A 21,397-nucleotide genomic window follows, 5' to 3' on the forward strand; every position below is an offset into this window, starting at 1 on the left:
GCCTGATGTTTCAAATGTTAGAAAGGAAAAAGCAGTTCTTCCACGGATAAATAAGAACTATTCATTTCAGTTTTATTTGTGTGGCTATCATCAAATTATGTCTGTTAGAGTGTGGTATAAAATGTGAATAAATACAGAAGGCAACTATTTGCAATTCTCATAAACCAATATTTCATTAACAATAGAACATTAACAACATATCAGATTCTGAAACTTATACATTTTCCTTTTCATGAAAAAGAAATATAAGCTCATTTTGAATTTGATGGGAGCAACACATCTCAAAAAAGTAGGGACGGGGCAAGAGAAGGCTGGAAAAGTAAGTCAGTAACATGAATGAGTATAAAAGGAACATTTTAGAGAGGTAACATTTCTCAGAAGTAAAGATGGGTACAGGTTCACGAGTCTTAAAAATGTGTTTATTAACTGCGGATCAATTTCAGAAAAAATGTCCCTCAACATTTAATTGCAAAGACTTTGAATTCTCCAAAATCTACAGTACATAATATTAACAAAAGATTTAGAGAATCTGTAGAAATCTCTGTGTGCAAGGGACAAGGCCAAAGGCCAAAATTGCATGTTTTTGATCTTTGGGCCCTCAAGAGGCACTGCATTAAAAACACGCATTATTCTGTACCAGAAATCATTGTCTGTCAACACAGTTGGTCATGCCATCCATAAATGCAAGTCAAACCCCTATCATGCAAAGAAGAATATTTGAGCATGATCCAGAAATGCCATCATTTTATCTTTGCTGAAGCTCATTAAAAATGAACTGAAGTAAAATGGAAAATTGTTCTGTAGTCAGATGACTCTCAATTTGAAATTCTTTTTGGAATCCATTGATGTCATGTCCTGCAGACTAAGAGAAGAGGGACCATCCAGCTTGTTATCAGCGCAAAGCTCAAAGGCCTGCATCTCTTATGTATGGGGTTGCATAAGTGCCTAGTGTGGTCAGCTTACACATCTGGAAAGGCACTATCAATGCTGAAAAGTTTTAGAACAACATATGCAACCATGCAGAAAACATCTCTTTCAGGATAGGCCTTGCATATTTCAGTAAGACAATGCTAAACCACATACTGCATCCATCACGACAGCATGGCTTCACAGTAGGAGTTCAGGTGCTGAAATGGCCTGCCTGAAGCCCAGACCTTTGACCAACAGAAAACATTTGATGCATCATGAAATAAAAAAATCCAGCAAAAACACTCCAGGACTGTTGAGCAGCTAGAATCCTACATCAGACAAGAATGGGACAACATCCCTCTCCAGAAACTCAAACAACTGGTCTCCTCACTTCCCAAACATTTACAGACGCTTAAAAGAGGAGAGGATGCTACACAATAGTAAACATAGCCCTGTCTCTGCTTCTTTGATATGCACTGATGCTGTCAAATTCATAAGGAGCTAATATTTTCATGAAATGGTAAAACGTCTCAGTTTCAATATCCGATATGTTGTTAAGTTTCTTATTAATAAAATATGAGTTCATTAGATTTGCATGGCGTTTGAATTTACATTTTACACTGCGCCCCAACTTTTTGGGAATTTGGGTTGTATTTATCTATTTTTTTAAACACTCATTTTTAATATCGAAATTCAATTAAGTTTTAGTATAAAATCTGTCTCAAATTAAAAGTACAATGACTGGTTCCCTTTTCAGTATATAAGTACTGTTTATTCTGGAATATACCAAGAAAAAGCAAACAAATATTTTCAGTACTTGAGGGCTTCACTGTAAAGTGAGATCTATAATGCACTTTTTCAAATGCTATTTGATCTTTAAATTTCTTTGTGACACTGCAAAGAAAAAGATTTTACAAAATAGTGAACAATTTCCAACAATTATTGCGTGCATTTTATTTGAGGTAGCCTAGTTATCCATCTAGATGCACCAAATATAGTGTATTTTGTTATGTGTTACTAAAAATTCTAGATACTTTGGTTGTTGTAATTTTCTCCTTTTCTATGTAATGCAACTGAATCTGAATGTTTCATGGCCAATGATTATCTTGTTTTTACCTTATGTTCTTACAAAAAGGCTTTTTTTATGTTGCAGTAATAAATTACAAAATGCAGGTCAATCTGTGGTTAGGAAATCAATGCAAACATTGCCTATTTATAAGGTCAGCGTAAGCTTTAACCACTTGTTTTGAACATTTGAAAATTATGAAGGTTGAAAATTAAAATTTGATGATAAAGTAGAGGTGATAAAATGTCATCTTTATTGAATTATGAAGCGATTAAACCCTGATTTTAATTGAAAAAAAGGAAGTGATAAATTATGATTTGATTAATTTAAGGTTGATTTGATGAAAATTGCCATTTGAAGGAAATAGTGGAAAATTGTATTATTTAGACTGTTTTTCACTTATCATTAACAGCACAAACATTTTCATTTATTATTTAATGAAAGAGGCCTCAAAGATGGAAGTCACAAAAGTGATGATAAAAATGAATGTGATGGAAATGTATGTGATCTGAATCATTAGCCATTAAGAAGAATGTATGTAAATTAAGATAGTGAGGAAAATGTATGTGAAGTGAATACAAAAGTAGTAATCCAGTAATTAAATAATATTTTTTAATCATTTGCAACGTGTAAATTTTGTGAGTACCTTTAACATATGTTAATTTTGTGAGATCCGGTTTCAAAAAGTCTCCACTGCACTTAAATGTCTCAAACTTCACAGAAGCAATGGTGCGTTTTAAACGCTCTTGGGTACTTTTTCCATCACTAAATTGCCTGTAGAGAAATAATGAGGCGAGAGAATGATGTTGTTAATATTTACAGTCTCACAAGTTTTATCATCGAATTAGGAATTTGCTTCGTTTTTATGTTTAGAGTTGGTTCTCAGCAGTAATGTTTTCATGGTAAGAAATTTAAAAAATACGCCTCCTACAGCTTGTCAGCAAGACGGTAACTTCCTGTGGTGATACGTAATACATCAGACATATTCAGATCCACCAGCCCCGTGTATAAGGCGTATTTTTCTCTCATTCTAGCGGGAAAAATTTAACCCCTCATATCACGACAACTATAAAGTATGTAAAGTTCCAATGAAGTCATAAGCATTTTGGTCTCTGGTTTGGGTGGTGCTTGCAAAAATGACAGTTTTCCCCATTAACCCTAGCTGTGATTGGTTGAGCTGTTGTTTAAAGCCCGGTTCCTGTTTTCCGATTGGTTCTTCATTTCTTTCAACGGTTGGAGTCTGCGCAGTATGCACAGCGCTGAAATTCAAATTTGAACAGTAGTTGTTTAGTAAAGAGAGAAGTGAAGAAGAGAAGCTGAGTACTGCTCGGCTCCTGCGTCCTTTTTGTGTACACAAAGGGGTGTACAAGACTTTTAACAGAAATAATTATTGAAATATATCCCGAAGAGTAATCAACACTGAAGAATGGATCCGTTTACTGAGGTAAGTTGGTTGGCTAAGTGACGTTGGTTAAATAACGTCGCGTGTGTAGCTAGCGTAACGTTTAAATACACAACGTAGAATTTCTTATCTTACTCGTTAACATGCTAAGATTTTGATACGCCGGGGACCAACTTGATAACCTTTAGTGGTTTTCAAACGTAAAATAACGCTGCCTAAAGAAGTTTATGGTTAGACATGTTGTAACAAGGTCAGTGGGATATTACACGTGTTGTTTCTTTGTCTTATCAGCCGTGAACAATCACACATTCATACTGAAGTTACATGTTTATGATACTTTTATACTCCAAACATTGCTTATTTAGTTATTTACATGCTTTGCAGGGTGGTACTATCTATAATTTTGTAAACAATCTGGTCAGCCTTGCCCTTATACAGTATCATAACTTCAGTACTTGGTACCTATATTTAGGTCATTTTATTGAAGTAAAATAACACAAGTATCCAAACAAATATAACAAAATAACATGAAACGTATACCGATATAACACTATCCACTGCCATAGTCAGCAGAGGAAATATCGTGCCTTTTTGTAAAAAGGAGTAGGATGAAATTAGATCCCATTTTAACATTTCACTAATTTTTTATCTGCTTTTGTGAGATATACTGCAAATACCTCCAGTAAAAATACATCAGTGATTTGATAAATTTAACAAGCTATCACAATACTTCCTCCTATAGTTACCTGTTTAAATTGTCTCTGTTGTACTCAAGAAATAAATATTCATTTAATAATGAACTAAAAATCACGCCATAGTCAGTTACATGCAGCATTATTCAAATGAAGTTGCCCTATGGCTATTTAAGGTCTCCCCTACAGTTTCCATTTTAACATGATCTTCTTTTTTAATTTTTTTTAAGCATTTGTGCTGCTACTGCAGTACAAAAGAAGGAATTATCTAATCTGATGAACTTTCTTGTTACCACAGCATCCGCGCCAGTACAGTTTGAAAATTCAAATCCGGGAACTAACAGCAGGAGTGGCTCATTCCTGAGGAATGCTGCTAAAAATGACTTGAGGTTTTCCACAGGGCCTGGAGAAAATGCGTTGTGCAGTTGGAGGAATGTGTCTGGGCTTGCCGTTAACAGTACAGCAACAGTAAATCAGATTGTGTGACAGGCTGGGTGTGAGGCCAAGGGAAGGGAATGTCATGAAGAGAAAAGAGGAAGGAAACAGAGGAGCTTTTTATCTCTGATGGAGTGGGAGCGTTTTGTGTGTCTTGGTGCTCGCAAACTTAGAAACAAAGATAATGCACTGTCTTGTTCCAGATATTTTGGTTACTTCAGCAGTTATCCAGGAAGATGTGGAATCAGGGTACTTTTGTATATTTGAAACCACTGTATTATTGAGAACACAGCAATAGGGATGCCTGATATTGGTATTGGCAGGTCTGAAAATTTCTGCCGATATTTACAGATGTTATATCTTCCGAACATATTGGCAGCAGTATATGTCTCATATCTCCCTTAGATGTCAGCAAAGTGCATATACCATTGGGTATATGTGGTTGCCTAAGGTGCCACACACATGGAGAGCCACCATGAGACCTGAACATTTTGAATGAAGCTTCAAGCGTGAAAACAACTACCAGACTGTCTAATTCCCTGATCCTCTCTCAGCTCAAGATGACTCGGCCTCTCTTTTTATGATGTATAATCACAAGCCTATCTGACAGCAAAGATCTTACATCTGAATGTTGCATACTTCATGGTTAATAATTCTTCCACATGTGAAAAAACGACCTCTGCAGGAATTTCTATCTAAGAGTTCTGTCAGGTTTAAGTGCATTTTACTGATTATTTTTACCTGCTGTAAACAGTTTGGTTAACTTTCCCTAACCTTTTCTGCCAGGCCCCCTTTAGTAGATGAAAATACTCTCAGGCCAACCTCACATTAGCATATAGACATATTTCAGTATATGCAAAAAAAAACAACAACTCACAAGTAGGTTGTGGCAAAAGGAGAGTGGCTCTTTTTGCCTTTTTAGAGGTGAAGCCAAGGGCATGATATGACTCATCATGTGTTCTAATCTTTGTGTTGTTGTGATATCTGGTGTGGCTTTATTTGTTGGCCTTTTGCTGAAAGTCCTCTCACAAAATTTGCCATCCTTTGCTAGTGGTGGAAAACAGCATGCATTGTTTCTACATTATGTGGCCTGTTGAGCCTTATCTGTAATAACTTTGGGCCCCACTTGAGAACCACTGGTTTAACTTATGTGCCATTGAAGACAATTTCAGTTTGTCAATTTTGCTTAGAAAAATTCTTTCCAAGAGTGTGATAAAATCCATAGGTGTTTTCACTGTGTGTTTCTGAAGCAGCACTGTAGCAAAGCTCTGTAGTCTATATGCCTTGAGACATTCATAGTGGTTCTAAGGTAACACGATATTGTGCATCCCCATCTGTAAATTCATTTGTTTCAGTGCAGTGGGGGCTCCACATTCACGCACAGTCCGCACACAGTTCAGCCCTCCTCACTGGCTTTACTGATCCTACCTCTTTTCTAATGCTTCTGTTACCACCTCTGAAAGGGCAACACTTGGTCCCCCCAGTGCATCCCCACTATGATCATAGTGAAGGTTAAACATTGCAGGGGCCTAAATATCAGCTGTAAACAACACTGTGAGCAGGGCCACTGAAGTCTTCTGGGTTTTGTATACAGAACTTGTTTGTAGGGCTGTAGTCAACCAAAGAAAAACTTGGTCGACTAAAATCATACCAGATAATCAATTAATCGATTGGTCGTGGGACGGACAAAAACAAACAAACAAAAAACCTTCATGTAATTTCTACATCAAACTTATCACTGACAATGTAGTCTGTGGGTTTAGGTTGTAATTAATATTCAAAATTAACCCCAAATGAACTTAAAAATCTTACAATTTTTGCAGTATAACTACCCTATGTTGTAATTAAATAATAATCCTTTTTAACAAAATGTTGCCACACCGCTGACTTTTTCGACATGTTGTCAATTAACGGGAGACGGAGTATAAATGTGCTTCACGGGCTTTGCTCTCCTCTAAAGTGGGAGGGTCCTGGTGATGTTGTTTTCACTTTCTGGATATTTAACCTGTAGTTAAATACCCTTAAAGGCACGAGTAAATTATTATTGAATAGTTAATATTCATAGTTATTTTTTTTTGTAAATTATATTTTGTAACACTAGATAACTGAAAAAATAAAAACACATGATGTCTCCCTTCTCACCGCTGCAAAAAATGGATTCTTCAATTTAAAGTAGCACGTGCGATTGGTCGACCAATTGGATTTTGGTTGGACATGAGGTCATTGACCAATTAATCGACCAATCGACTTGAGGCTGTCAGCCCTACTTGATTGTTAATTAGGCATGGATGTGAGATCATTGAAATCAAATCTATAGTAAACTATCAAATGGTCTCTTAGGAAACGTATGGCAGCCTAACTTTTCTTTATTTTACACAGTTTCAGGCACAATTATAAGATGTAAACAAAGAAGCCTAGACACTGGGAATAGAAACCTGTCTGCCACCAAGACAAAGTATAAATCCTCACAACATTGTTTAATTTGCATTAAAGATTTTTTCTTGCTCATAGGGCTATGGCCTATGGTAGTTTTATATCAAACAAAGGGTGATGATTAATTCCCTCTTTTCTTTCTAGTCTCTATGTTAAAAGCTATTTCAAGAAAATGCACAATGTTTCTCTGTACAGAAACTGTTGGAGCGGACCCGGGCTCGCAGAGAAAACCTGCAGAAGAAAATGGCAGAGAGACCAAATGCAGCAAACAGACAGATGGTGAAAAGGCCACTGGCTGACACGAACAGTGTGATCACTGAATCTGTGATGGAGAAAGGTATAAACCTGTCATTCCTGTCTGCTGAAACAGTCTGTCCACTGAGCTGAAACTTAACCTATTCACAAAATCTATTCCTCCCAGCTCCACAGGTGTCCTCCAAACCCTCTCCGTCCAAACGCAGTCGCTCAGGAGAAAACGTCCACAGTGCACCCGGCGAGGAGAACCAGGAACCAGTGATGACTCGAGCTGTGACTACCACGCTTTCAGATCCTCCCACGGACAAGAAACCCCCAGCAGGCCCCACCAGTGTTCGATCTTCTTCCTCCCTGGAGAAATCTGTTCCCTCACCTGTGGTTCAGTCTCAGTCGGATCAGCTGAAAACTGCACAGCCAAAGCCGGAGAAGATGGCTGTGACTCCGTCCCTTGATCCACCTATCAGCAGAGAAGCAGAGCCTCTGAGTTCAGCTCTGCAGAGGAACAGAGAGCAGCTGGTGGTGGATCCAGCGCCATCCACTTCTGGGATGAGGTCCCGTCTGCAGAGACTGGCAGAGCAGAGGCAGTGTTGGGATGGAGATGGTATGAGTGTTGTGAAAGCTGTGTTAATTTATTATTTTGTTGATTGTTCAAGTAGTCATCGTGTAAATGCTATTCAGAAGCAAGCTGTAATTTTATTTATTGGACTAAGTTGGCATCCATGACGGTCTAAAAAATAAAAAGGCTTTTAACTCAAAGGGCTAGAAACAACTAAAGATGTCAGCATTTTAATGGCTTACTTTGGCCCAAGCTCAGCCCTCATTAAACCTTCAGACGTTCAAACTGATGTAATTTTGGTATCTCCATTCCCATCTTAACTGATCATTGTCAGTAATGTTGATGACTCAAAGTAAGTTTCTCCCTTCCCAAATGAAAAATCACTTCTACCTTTCAGACTTCGCTAATGAAGTCCCGGACTGCGCCCCTCTGTCTATGATGACAAGACAACCTGAGGTCCCAGCAGCCGTTCCACCTGTGTCCTCCGGGACTCCTCTGGGAAGGAGAGGACGGCTTGCCAACCTTGCCGCCACCATTGGATCCTGGGAAGACGACCTGAGTCATGCTAACATTCCCAAGGAGAACTCAAAGGAGAAAGCTGCCCCAAAGGTAGCAATGAGAGAGAACACTATGGCTGCCAGCACTAAACCAGGTGCTGCAGGTCGCATGGTCTCTGATACAAACTGCAAGTCTACACCCAGCTCTAATGGGGTATGTTTACCTGGGGTGGCCTTTATTATCATTCATCTTTTTGTCTATCTACAATACAAGACAAGACTCACCACCTTGGTTGCTTCTGAATCTAAACATATCTTTCTAATTTTGCTGTGTTTTGTCCCTTTTAGCAGGTTGTTCGTTCTACGGTAAAATCAAGCGGAATTGTTCCTCCCAGCCCTCAGAAGGCTGAAATTCCTGCAGCCAAACCAGCTCTTCAGCCTGTCTCCAGTCCTCAGAAGAGCTCTGTCCAGACTAAAACTGTCTCATCCAGTCCACAGAAGAACATCCCGTCATCTTCAATATCAGTTCCTCAAAGTCCGCTAAAGAACCCAGCCCTCTCCAGGGGTCTCAATCCCACTTCCAGCCCCCAGAAGCCAGAGCTGCGTGCCAAACCCACAATTGTTGGCCCCACGGCCTCTCAGGAAAAAGGCACAGCAGGAACACCTGGTGAGTTGTATTAAAGTTTATCTTAAATTCCTTTTACATGGAACTCTTTTTAGAATACAAGTCTTTAACAGCAGTTGCACAGGAAGCATGGTCTTACAGTCAACAGGATGGAGAATTACACAAACAACATGACAGGAGCTTTGTGGCTCTGCAACACCATTTCAGATCCTATGGTTGTATCCTGACAGCATGCGAGCAGCACTGCTCGAAGACTAACTACAAAATGGAGATAGTTTTGCATTGATTATATCCATATTTTTTTTTGATATGTTGTGGTTTGTCACCTTTGTCAATTCTGCTGCAAAATAATGCTGTCCAAGGTTCATCAATACAAAGTACCACAGTAACATCTGTCCACATTTATAATAACATCTCTAGATGTCATAAGGGGAGCCTGACACATAGAAAAATAGTCAGAACTTTGGGGGTCAGAAAAGCTCCAGCAGTGTACGGATTACCTAGTGTGTGTGTAAATCTTAACCTGTTAATGACAATAACCAACATTTTTGATTCTGAAGAAGCATGGCGGCAGTTTTTACAGTTTCTGGCACAATTATAAGGATGTAAACAAAGAGGCCTACACACAGAAGAATAGAAATATACTGTTTGTCTGGAAACTTTCTGTTTATTCTAGGCATTTGATCCCAAAATTTATTAAACTTGTGTGAAGGTTTTAAAAATACCAAATTTGGCCTTTTAGTCAAGGCAGAAAAAGTAGAGACTAACCAAAAAGGAACTAAATTGGTCAAAAAGAGGCCTGAATTAAAATAGAAATGGACTTGTCTTGAGCTTGTAATTGTAACTTTTCTAGCTGTCAAAGCACTATGTACACCTTAGGTTCCCGAGATTACCAATTCATTCACTGATGGCAGAAGACGATACGTAAAAAGCCCATCGATATTGGCTAATCCCATCCATACGCATTCACATGCCACTGATGCAGAAGTGGGAACAATTTGGGAATCAGTGTCCTGCCCTTGGACGTTACAACATGTGACTGCAGGAACATAACAGCCTCCCCGTAGAATAATTTTTTGTGTGCCATTGTCAAATGTGTGGAATGTTGTTTTGATTGTTATCCAGGTGTAAAGTCTTTCCTGGAGCGCTTTGGAGAGAAATGTCAGGAGCGTACCAACCCAAGTTCTCCAGCAGGGGGCATCAGTCACACAAAGACTCCCACAGTCACTCCATCATCAGTCACGCCAAACACTCGGCTGGTCCAGGAGAGGCTGAGAGCAGCTCAGGCTGCTAACACAGCCACAGCTGATATCACCCTAAAACAGAAGCTGGTACGTTAAAGTACAGAGATACAGTTGTTCATAGAATTCTGTTTATTATAATGAATGTAGAGTAAGTTTTAAAATTCTCATTTCAGGAGCGAGAGTCTGAGCTGGCTCAGATCCGCAATCGCTTCCAAAAGGGAAACAACATGTGGAAAAACAAAGATGAAGCAGCTGAAACCAACAAAAACACAGAAAACAAGGTCATTTATAACATCTGACACATAAATGAAACAAATTAGCCTTTTTTTCTAGCACATGTAAGATAATATGTACTTATGTGCTTTTTAGGAGCAGCTTTCAAAGCCTGTGGAAGATAAAGATTCCCAGAGTGAGTCACATGATAAACTCACAGTGGCTTCCACTGAGATTACAGATACACCGATAAAGTGTGCTCCACCAGGTACAGCACTTTGTTCTCCTTAAGGCTCATTTATGCTCTAAGTTTTTACATGCATACATATACAGATGGAGCCTTCTGTTCGTACTCTGTGCACTTTATCTGTATTTTTGCATGCTCTATGAAAGTTTTCTATTACTGGCCAAGCATTCTATTGCCACTGAGAAGCACAGAGTAACCATTACGCTGGAACTTTTAAGTAAAGCCTGTATAAGCCATAAACATATATATGATGTGAGCTCACCCAGGCACAGGACAGACAACTACAACAGAACATATTCTCTTGATTTATATACGCTTTTTTAGTTGACAAGCTGCGTTTTAGACAAATTAAGATTTAGGAGTTTTGATTTGTCCTTCCATTCCTGCACAGTAATTTACTTGTCTTTTTGGAAATACTTGTACAACTATACTCAGTTAATGCTATCCTTTTCAAATCATGACCCAGTGTAATTGTAAACAACTGTTGCTTCCCAATCTCCTGTGTATAAATGAAGCAGCCAGTCAGTAAGAGGAGCTCATAATGTTTTGTTTCACTTTTTGTGGCTTTTTGTGACTGAAATTTGACAGAAGGGCATGATTTTATATTTTCTAACATTGATTTTGTAAAATAGCAGGTTTTGGGTTGTTGGCAACTCCTCCAGCCTCCACCTCCAGTCCTTTGAGGGTGTTGGTTCAGGCAGAGGAAAAAAAATCAGAAGAAAGCCCAGAAGAAGAAAGAGAAGAAGTGGAAATGGTGAAGGAGATAGAGATGAATGTTGACCAGTCAATCAACTCTGAGGTGATCAATGAGCTGTTTGACGGGATCCTGGAGCAGAGTGAAGATCAGAACAATGAAGAGGAGGAGGAGGAGGAAGATGCTCTGAATATCTCCTCCATGTCTCTCCTCACTCCACTGGCAGAGACCGTGGGTGCTGTAGTGAAGAGTCCAGACAGAAGGATGATGGTATGAACCTGAAAAATGACTTTGTCTGCTCGCTTATGCCCTTTAAGTTACATGGAGTTATGATGTTTCTTAAAATATTTTCTTCATGTCTTTGTGTAGACGTCAACTCCAGCCAGCTCGTTCATCATCAAGAACACTCAGGAAAAGGTCTCCAAACAGAGCAAGTTCCAGAGGGCCAACATGATCCGGACTGCCTCCTCAGACAGCATTGAGGCCACGGATGAGGACCACAAACTGCCATACAGGTGAGAGGAACGACTGCCTGGAACAAAAGTTTAAGTTGCCATAGATGGCGTCTCCCCTGTAGCTTGTGTCCAGTTGGGTGATCCCCATCAAAGCGGTTGGGGATCATTCAAATGGAAACAAGTAAGAACATTAAAGTTCTGCACAAAGCTGGTAGATCATGCTTGCATGGTTGTTGTCAGGCTCTATTCCTGTAGACTCTAGACAGAGAATTTTACAGCACAGAACTCTGAGTCTTTGATAATGCTTCTCAATACAGAAATCATTTTTTGCCCTCATCCAGAGTTCTTTGCAATGACTTCATGTTATCAGCAAATAGCCTATACCACAAGAGAAAGCTTCACTCAAAATGTTTTTTAGAGATTAAGAATTAGAACTAAGAAAAACTTTTAAATATGTGCAGGAACATCAAGAACTTCAAATGATCTAAATCAACTTATACCCCAATCTATGCTTCACAGTGACTGAGCCATGTTTCAACATACTTGTAATGTGTATCTCATTGTGTGTATTTAGCATTGATGCATACAGGTCCACCAGGGTGAAAGAGACAGAGAGACCAAACGTGAAGCAAGTGATTGTGAGGAAAGAGGACGTTTCCAACAGAGCGGAGGAGGCCAGAGGAGCTAGTCTGTTCAGCATCAAACAGAAGATGAAGGTTGAGCACTTGTGACCTTTGAATCATGCCAGACTTTATTGATAGTGCTCTCAGGTGTACAATAGATATTTAAACCGATCATTTTATCACTTGAAGGAGAAGTATAACTACCAATGTTTTTGCAGATTCTGACCAATGAGATGAACCTGCAGCAGACAGTCATCCACCAGGCCAGTCAGGCGCTCAACTGCTGCACAGATGAGGAGCATGGCAAGGGATCCCAGGTGGAGGCTGAGGCAGAGAGGCTGCTGCTGGTTGCAAGTGAGTTCAATCAGAAAACATTTGACTTGTATGATGACTGATAAACACCACACATTGTTTGTTAAGGAAGATTGCAGCTGTTTTTGTAAATGTTTAGGGATCGTTTTCTAAAGTATAATTTCAAAGATTAAAACGATTACTGAAGATAGAACTCTTTTTTCTCCCCTGAAAACCTACGTTGCTTTTTGTCCCCCTTTGAAGTTAGAGATTCCCATCACACCTTTATCACTTACTTTGAACCCCTCCATCATTGTAGAAGGTATTGAGCATCTTTTAGGATAGGAATGACCACATTTTTGCTTTATTATTGTAGTTAAACTAACATATTTGGGATCATGTTGTCAAATTTGAGCATAATTTTAATTTGTTTTTTTCTTCAGCTGAGAGGAGGGAGGCATTGAAGGCAGAACTAGACCATCTGAAAGGAGACCCAGCAGGCCAGAAAAAAGCTCCTCCAGCCCCAGATCCTGCTGGAGTTACTGCATCCAAAGGCTCCATCAGCCTGCAGGAGCTGCGCCTGCCTCTCAAGGCAGACTTTGTTTGCTCCACTGCCAACAAGCCAGGTACCATAGAAAAGTCTTTATGCTATAACTTGAAGGGACATCAGTCATTTTAGTCATCAGTGTTCTGTATTACAAATATACATATTTTCACCTTTCAAATAGACAGCTATTCTCACATTTTCAAAAAGGTTTTTTCTCACAATATAAATTCCATGAGTGGTTTCTTGTGCAGATGTTTATGCGCTTATTCTTTCTCTTAAATGCCAGAGTCGACCAAATACTCCTTCTTCATCATGATTCGGGCTGGAGCAGAAAACACGGTGGCCACGCCATTAGCCAGCACGCACCGGGGCCTCAGCGGGGACACCCTGGCTTTCCCAACCAAGTTTAACATGTAAATCTAATATTCATATTTGTATCATTACATTACTGTTATTCTTTAAGTTTGTGATTGCCGTTTTATAATGTGAACTTTTCATCTTGAATGTTTTTTCATTGTTTGATATTGACATAAAACCCTCTTCTCTCCTTTTTCTTTTCCAGTCCTGATGTCTCCAGTAACTTTGAGATTGATATTGAAGTCTATGGACTTGTAAGTATCAATTACTGGATCATAGATGGACTACATTTTTTGGTTCATTGGCATCATCCTCTTAGGCCCTCAGTTCTCTCTTGACTTTATAACTAAAGACTTAGAAACTAAAATCTCTCCTTTCTTTGCTGATAAGTTCAAACCGTTTTGGAGAAAATGTGGCTTTTTAGAGGATTGTCGTAGTTTTGTAGTCAGCATTTTGTAATGCTTCTTCTTCATGGCTTATCTGTCAACCTCCCCAGATGCAGAAACGTGAGCTCTGTGTTGACAAGAAGAAGAAACCCAACAAGTCAAAGGTAAATGCTTCTTTTTTTCACAAAATAGAAAACACATCACCAATTACTTAAACATGCTTTGATAAATAAAATGTGTTTGTGTGTGTCCAGACAATATGGAGGCAGGTTCATGAAGCCCATGATTTGTGTATGTCGGTATGAACTGATTCAAATTAAATCCCTCACGTGTTGGTGGGTTTGCACTGTTGGGGCAACAGGGAGAGTAATAAATGTCACTTGCATACCGTAATGCCACTATGAAGGCGTACTGGGGCAACTCTTTAAAGGGAAAATATGGATGTTGTTTTTGTGAGGGGGAAAAAAAAACTGTGAATCTATTAAGTCGTACATTTGGGGGATAACAAACTCAACATTTTCCCAGTTTAGATAAATAAATAAATAAATATTATGAAGTCATGAATTTACAATATTATAAAGTGATAAATTTGTAAGAAATTATAAACAGTGGTTAGATCAGATTCGTCTTTGGATGCTGTTGGTCAGTGTGTTTTCTTTACAAATAGCCCCAGTTTACAGCAATGTTTCTTCTAACTCTGGTTGCCAATTGAAATGTGATGATTCTGGGCTGAAATCATGAGTACTTCCTTATTGATAAATCCTAGCTAAAAGGATAGTTTGATTAGGCTCTTAACTTCAGGACTTATATTTCTATTTTGAACTTTATTATCTCAAAATGCTAGGTTATGACTTTTGATACTTGAAAATATTGTGTTTTTTTTTTTCATAATTTTATCACTTGAGAATCTCAAATGCAGTTTTTCTGTCAAACTAATGGAAATTAGAGTAGCCCTAATACACCATCTTACTTTATCATTGGGTGGCCACAAGTTTAATTCTTGGCATCTTTGGTTTCTTTTGGTCTGTGATGTGTCAGAAAGCTGTGAACATGTTTAAGTATCCAAACATATTATTATTTCTTCATACACAAACATTTTCATTATAATGTGAAATTAAACTGAAAGCCACATATTACAGGCTCTGAAAAAAGCACTCTCATCCACTTTTGTCTTTTGTATCTTTTGTATCATAGTTTTGGTTACTCCTTTGTCCATCAGTCAAATAAAAGTTGCAGCTCTAAATGTTATTACGGTAACACCCCCCCCCCCCAGAAATTACCTGCTGGTTATGAACATATATTCCTCAGACTGTTGTCCCTGCCTTATCTCTCAGTCATGCACTAATACTTTATTTGTCTTACTTCTTTCCAGGCTATCACTCCCAAAAGATTCCTTGCCATCACTGTAAGTATTTTAGACAACTCATGTATGTCTCCCTTAAAAAATGTAATTGTTACTTAAAAATATTCACTTGACAAATGTATATGCTGATGTAACTGATACCTCGCTGAATTATTTTGTCTTTTTTTTCTTACAGAAGAGTGCTCAGACTCCAGGTAAGTCAAATTATGTGTAACAGTAAAAGGCGAGGGAAAATATTTGTTTTTAAAGTTTAAAACAAACTACTTACTTCTGGTACTCCTTAACAACTCAAAGACACTCGCTTTAAAAAATTAAAAAATAATAGTTTCAAGATTCATATGGCCATGCTGTGACAAAGTCGTACAGGTTTTACATTGAACAGTAGGGGATGCACAATATTATAGCCATGGTGTTATTATTAGCTGATATTTGCTTACAAAGTTTAATATCGTTTTTGGAAGATATAAATATTTTGCCCTTTTTCTGCCGATGAATCGGTCCTACATATCATCAGTAAATCTCATATATCATACCTTAAAGTATCTATAAAGTGAAATGCAAACTTTTTGTCTTAACACATTAGATATGTTGGAATGAGGTTGCTATAGACACATGAAAACACTGAGATCTATGTGTGTCTGAATTGTTGATTAAGGCAGTTAGAAAATTGGTCACCTTTTTCATGGCTTGGTTTAATTTGGGCAGTGCAAAAATCTGAGGTCATGAAATCAGCAGTCTTGATGGGGAATTACCCTGCCCCCCTAACACTACAATGATGTAAAATCACCAGGTAGTTCATGTCAGTTCAGTCTGTTGTTAGCTGATGTCACGGACTTCATTGAAAGTTAACAGCCAGTTACATGCTGTCTTTGGTCATTGTAAGGTAGGGATGGGCGTTTGGAAGAAACCTGCCAACTCGAGCATGTATAATGTTAATAATCAATTAATTGATTAATCGTTATGTACATAAACATACATACATAGGCATATATGTATAACATATCCCTACATACCAAAACAGGTAACTAATGAGTGTGTTTCTCAATGATTTATTTGTTTTCACCCTTGGAAAGCCTAGGGCTCTTAAACATAAACAAGGCATGGTCTATTGTATTACCTATTGCTTTTGTTAAAACCGACTCACAATGTCAATGTCATGTTGTGCAGAGTAAGACGTGTTTAGTCTCTTTATTAAATGCCAACATCAGATCGACTAAATTCCCTGTGATCGACCAAATTCTTAACGACCAATTAATCGATCATCAATTAATTGTTCCCATCCCTATTGTGAGGTAAATTTCCAAATCCATCAGCCACAGTGGACTGCAGGTCATTAAAAGTATCATATCAGAGATTTGTACAAGAAAACAGTAATTTTATTCCCCAACTTCTGTCTCTCTGCTCTGGCACAGAGCCAGGCAGCTTCGATCAAGTATTTTTGTCATCAGCATTAGATGTGATCAGGCAAACACCAAAGTTTCAGCTGGTTACCACTGTGTACTGTTATGTAACAGTATCAGATTCACAAGGGGACTGATAGTGGAGGTCTATAGCCAGACTGTCTAGAAATCTGCAAATTTGATCAAGTAAAATGTTATGAAACACTTTAAATTATCATATATATCATAAAGCTTTATTTGAGTTATATATGAACTCTTCATCTCTGTGTGTAGTTGTTGCCAGTCCTGGCGGCCCCAACGCTGTTCGAACGAGTAACTTCGTCCTCGTAGGATCGCACAAACTCACTCTGTCATCTATTGGGAAAAACAAATTTCCTCTGGAGAAGGTAAAAAATGTTTTCTATATTATCCTAATGTTCTTTTAATTCCTTCTCACTAACTCTATAGTTCTCTCCTTTAATCTGCTTTTTATTTACATATGAGGCTGGGCTTCTGTCTGAGCACCATGCTTTCTGTATGATGACTTGTAGCATAGAAATGAATTTTTCCAAGCTTTGCAGCGACTCACAATAGCTCTGTTTGTTCTCCTAAATGTTCAGCTCTTGCTCTCATCTGTCTGCCTGCTGTCTGTCTTTTAGATCAGATATGAAGGAGGTGAAAGAGAACTGCTCAGTGACATGTTTCATACCAAGGTTACTGCTTGTCCCTCAGATTTTTGTTGTTTTGTGTGGGAAGGAGGGTTAATATTCCTAACACCATCATTACACTAACAAGACGGTTAACACTGATCACTAAGGAGATGAAAAATGCTTTTAATTCATGCTTGAGTTCAACAATTTCACTAAGAAAACGCCTTTATGTGTCTAACTGCAACATGTACCAGAGCTGGGCTAGGATTATGGAGTTAAATATACTCATGAAGTGTTTAATTTTTTCATTGAAGGTGCCGTTCTTGTGTCCATTGGAGGGCCACGTCTTCCTGAAGATGCAGTGTGAGGTGGGCTCAAAGGTGGAGGAGAGGGGCTTCCTGGTGAGTACAGGCAGATCAAATCCATGCAAGCTGAGTAAATAACAATTTCGAGAATGTCTATATAAAGTTTTTGGAAGGGTGGTGAAGCATTATTACAAATGTCATTGTATCTTAAGTTTAAAATTCTGGTAGTTTTTACAACCATGTGTAATATATGGATACATCTATATGACATGTTTGTGTCAGCAGCGTATTACATCATTAATCACTCATGAATAAGTATTTATTTTTTCCTCTTTCAGACAATGTTTGAGGACGTTAGCGGATTTGGAGCGTGGCACAGGAGGTGGTGTGTCTTATCAGGATACTGCATCTCTTACTGGACTTATCCAGACGATGAGAAGCGCAAGGTAACTGTTCCTTTTTTTTTTTTTTTAATTCTACAGGTTTTTCAAAGACTACCACCAGAAAAGAGGAAGTTGGGGTTTTAAATTTTCAAACTGACCCCAACACAAGGAAGAGGGCTGACTTGGTGCAGTAATTTGACGGATGCATTCAAGGTTCAGCTGGAGTTTTTAGTGTGTCTGAATGTGGTCCTATTGTAATATATTTTAATAGTTCAGTGAATTATTAGGAGGTAAAGTTTTCTAACTGCTCTGGAATGAAACAGGTTGAAATGGCTGCAGTGTGACCTATCAGTGAAATATATATTTTTTCTTTATTTGGAAAAAAAATCTAATGGGTAGATTTTCAAAAGTGAAAGAGTTGGTGTCCAGAGCTACTTGCAGTGCTGATTTTGAATTCCAAACCAGTGTAGTCCAGCGTTGTCAAAACGTTCAACTTTTGTACAGCATCATACTCGTTAATGTCACTACTCCACTGACCAATCAATATCAAGAATGGGCGGGTCTTATGATACCAGCTTTCTCAACAATAATGACGGAAGAGAAATTGCTCTGATGCAGTTTCAAAGCAATAATCTTTACCCTCAAAAAGATGAGGTTGTGGCTGCTGGAACAACAAAAAGAAAACTGTGGACACAGGCCTTAAAGGAAACCTTGATATAAATGCAGGGAAAACAGTAAAATAGTTTTTGTCTGTGGAGTCTGGAGACTTTGAAAATAAAAGACAATTTCTGCATGGATCCCTTATCTGATGCATTTTCTCTGAAATATTGTGTTGCAGCATTCAAGTTTAACAGCTGCTATACTGATAGAATTAAACTTTTGTATGCACCACTCTTAATGAGAATGAAATATAAATTTAAATATGTTTTATGTGATATACTGTTGTGGGTTTTTTGTTTTTAGTTGTATTTTTTAATTGTTTGTGTTTACATCTTCCTGCCCAGGGACCACAGATATAAACTAGCTTAAAGCTAACTCTGGCTCAGCAGTTTGGGTTTTGTTTGGCCCCTGTAAAATAAAATAAACTCCTGCAAGATGTAGCAGTCACAACCATTTTTTACCTCACAGATCAGTGATGTACTTGTTTTTTGACCTTGTTTGTGCCCAGCTGTGTGCCCTTTGGCGGAGTGATGTGCACAATGAGCCCGCATAATCAGCATAATATAATCCCTCATTTGTCAGCATTAGAGCTGGGCAATTAATCGACAATTTAGATTAAATCTCAGTTTGGCTTGCTGCAGTTCTCAGGTTGCAGAAGATGCAAAATTTCTTTTACCATAAAATGTGTCAAAATACCAGTTTAATTTCTTTTTTTTGCAACAGAGATTTTATTCTCTTCATATCATGCCTACAATCAAGTCATCTATTAGAATAGTTTACAAAAAATCCTACTTTCCTTATTTAATTTAAGTTAATGTTTATTTCCTTTCTCGTCCTGGCAGAACCCCATTGGTCGCATCAACCTGGCAAACTGCACCAGTAAAAAGGTTGAACCAGTGAACAGAGAGTTCTGTGCCAGGCCAAACACATTTGAGCTGATCACAGTGAGACCTCAGAGAGAGGACGACAGAGAAACGCTTGTCAGCCAGTGCCAAAACACCATGTGTGTCACCAAGTAAGAGCCAACTGTTTATACATATATAATTTTGAATGCTGCACATAAAATTTGTCCTTTTGTAAACGATGATCATCTCTCTGTGTGCAGAAACTGGCTGAGCGCTGACACTAAAGACGAGAGGAATCTGTGGATGAAAAAACTGAACCAGATTCTTGTGGATCTGCGGATGTGGCAGCCAGATGCCTGTCACAGACCGCTGTAATGTCTGCACTCCGTCATGCCCAACCCTGCTCTATATAGACTGTCGGTATCTGTGACATGCAAAAACTAAGTGCAATACACTCAAAGAAATGTTAAATATTTTAACTGATAGATGAGTGATCAGACACGTAGAGTACAAGAGAGCAAATAAAGCCATACATGTGGAACATTTCAGTATTTTGAGGAGAAATTGGGGTTTAATTTTAAACATTTTCACACAATGTTTTCATGCTCTTATGTTTTATGATGCTGGTGAGAATATTTAGTGTGCTCGAAACAATGCATGGCTTTAAAATGTTTGAAATCATCATATAAATGTTGAAATGACAGATGAATATTAATTTGAAGCACAAAGTTTTATCACATTTTATCCTGCTTGATCGCACAGAATAATAATGAAACCTTTGGGAGGTGTTACCTTATATATTTAGCTTTTGCGGCAGGACTTTCATTTTGGTTGTTTTCAATGCCATGCACAGATGTTTTACACTAAAACTTTGTAATGCTTGTTTGTTTGTTTTAAATGTGGAAGTTGAAATCTACTTAAGGTCTGCTACATATTCAGCACAATACAGCAAAGTTTTTATAACCAAACATTGGTCAATATTTGTGTTTTGTATGCAAAAAAGTGATGTTTTTTTGATGAGGATCGTAGCTTTTACATTACAAACGTGTAAGCACAGACTGTAAATAAAAAGCTGGTGTAGATGAGTCACTAGAAGGTTTCTGGACTCAGTTTTTAAGCCTCAGGCTTGACGTTTTCTAAACCATCTTGGTTTTCTAGAGCCTTTAGGTTGGTTTTACATTAGGGACTGTGGCCCGGGGGCATTGAAATGTTTGGCCCATATCCATGAGCTTTGAGTGAAAATGCAGGAATGAACATAGAGTATGGACAGAAAGCTCTATCCGTATCTGTATGCATTTCAAACGTAGAACATAAATGAGCCCTTAGCAGATTTGCAAACTAGCTTTATGCGTGCATACTGCTACCTACTGCATCAGACTATGTGCTTGGGCATGGCACACAGAAAAGTATGGCTAATGTGAATTTATTTGATTTTGAGTCAAATAAAAGGATGTCCATTTTGGTTTAAATAGCATAATTTCAAAAAGAAAATTAGATGCTCAGCAGTGTCATTTGGTATGATTAGACCCTTAAAAAGGCATGTGAAAATGTGTCCAAATTTTCAGTACATTTAGTTTCATAACCACACATGCTGGTTTTCTATGAAATTCATGGGGTTGCATGGAATGATTTTACCATACCAAGAACAAACCAGATCCTATGGACATGCACTAATGGAGGTTAGGAGTTTGATGCCTAGCTCAGGAGGTGAACTGGTACCCTCCAGGCATCAGACCAATTCCACATCTGGGTCCCACCAGGACTTGAACTAGTGGTGCTCTGGTTCCAAAATGCTCTACAAGCCACTCAACAAGTCATGAAAAGAAGCTGGGCTGCTTAATTTTTTTGAGTACAATAACTCAACAAGGTGATAGGCTCGAGGAGA

General features: G+C 38.3%; 1 protein-coding gene across 6 annotated transcripts; it reads left to right on the forward strand.

Moving 5' to 3' along the window:
• Positions 1-3,221: 3,221 nt before the first annotated feature.
• anln (anillin, actin binding protein) lies at positions 3,222-20,592 on the forward strand. 6 transcript variants are annotated; one of them, XM_041809971.1, is made up of 25 exons: positions 3,222-3,419; positions 7,133-7,274; positions 7,359-7,793; positions 8,146-8,459; positions 8,594-8,912; positions 9,996-10,201; positions 10,288-10,395; positions 10,484-10,595; positions 11,207-11,538; positions 11,638-11,783; positions 12,298-12,439; positions 12,565-12,700; positions 13,081-13,263; positions 13,471-13,597; positions 13,747-13,795; positions 14,038-14,091; positions 14,182-14,226; positions 15,300-15,332; positions 15,466-15,484; positions 16,964-17,076; positions 17,329-17,382; positions 17,634-17,720; positions 17,963-18,070; positions 19,510-19,682; positions 19,773-20,592. In XM_041809971.1, the coding sequence occupies exons 1-25, from the start codon at positions 3,402-3,404 to the stop codon at positions 19,885-19,887; spliced, it is 3,570 nt and encodes a 1,189-aa protein (XP_041665905.1). In that variant the 5' UTR covers positions 3,222-3,401; the 3' UTR covers positions 19,888-20,592. The 6 variants fall into 6 exon arrangements, with proteins under 6 accessions (XP_041665905.1, XP_041665906.1, XP_041665907.1 ...); XM_041809972.1 differs by having other exon boundaries at positions 11,210-11,538; XM_041809973.1 differs by having other exon boundaries at positions 8,597-8,912.
• Positions 20,593-21,397: the final 805 nt, after the last annotated feature.

This window comes from Cheilinus undulatus, linkage group 16 (assembly GCF_018320785.1).
Source record: "Cheilinus undulatus linkage group 16, ASM1832078v1, whole genome shotgun sequence".
Classification (NCBI taxonomy): Eukaryota; Metazoa; Chordata; class Actinopteri; order Labriformes; family Labridae; genus Cheilinus; species Cheilinus undulatus.

Bases quoted from the DNA above. Each gene is read 5' to 3' on its own strand.
- anln (XM_041809971.1), top strand. The intron at 13,598-13,746 runs GTAAATCTAATA...TTTCTTTTCCAG, and splicing joins TTCCCAACCAAGTTTAACAT to TCCTGATGTCTCCAGTAACT. The intron at 13,796-14,037 runs GTAAGTATCAAT...CAACCTCCCCAG, and splicing joins ATATTGAAGTCTATGGACTT to ATGCAGAAACGTGAGCTCTG.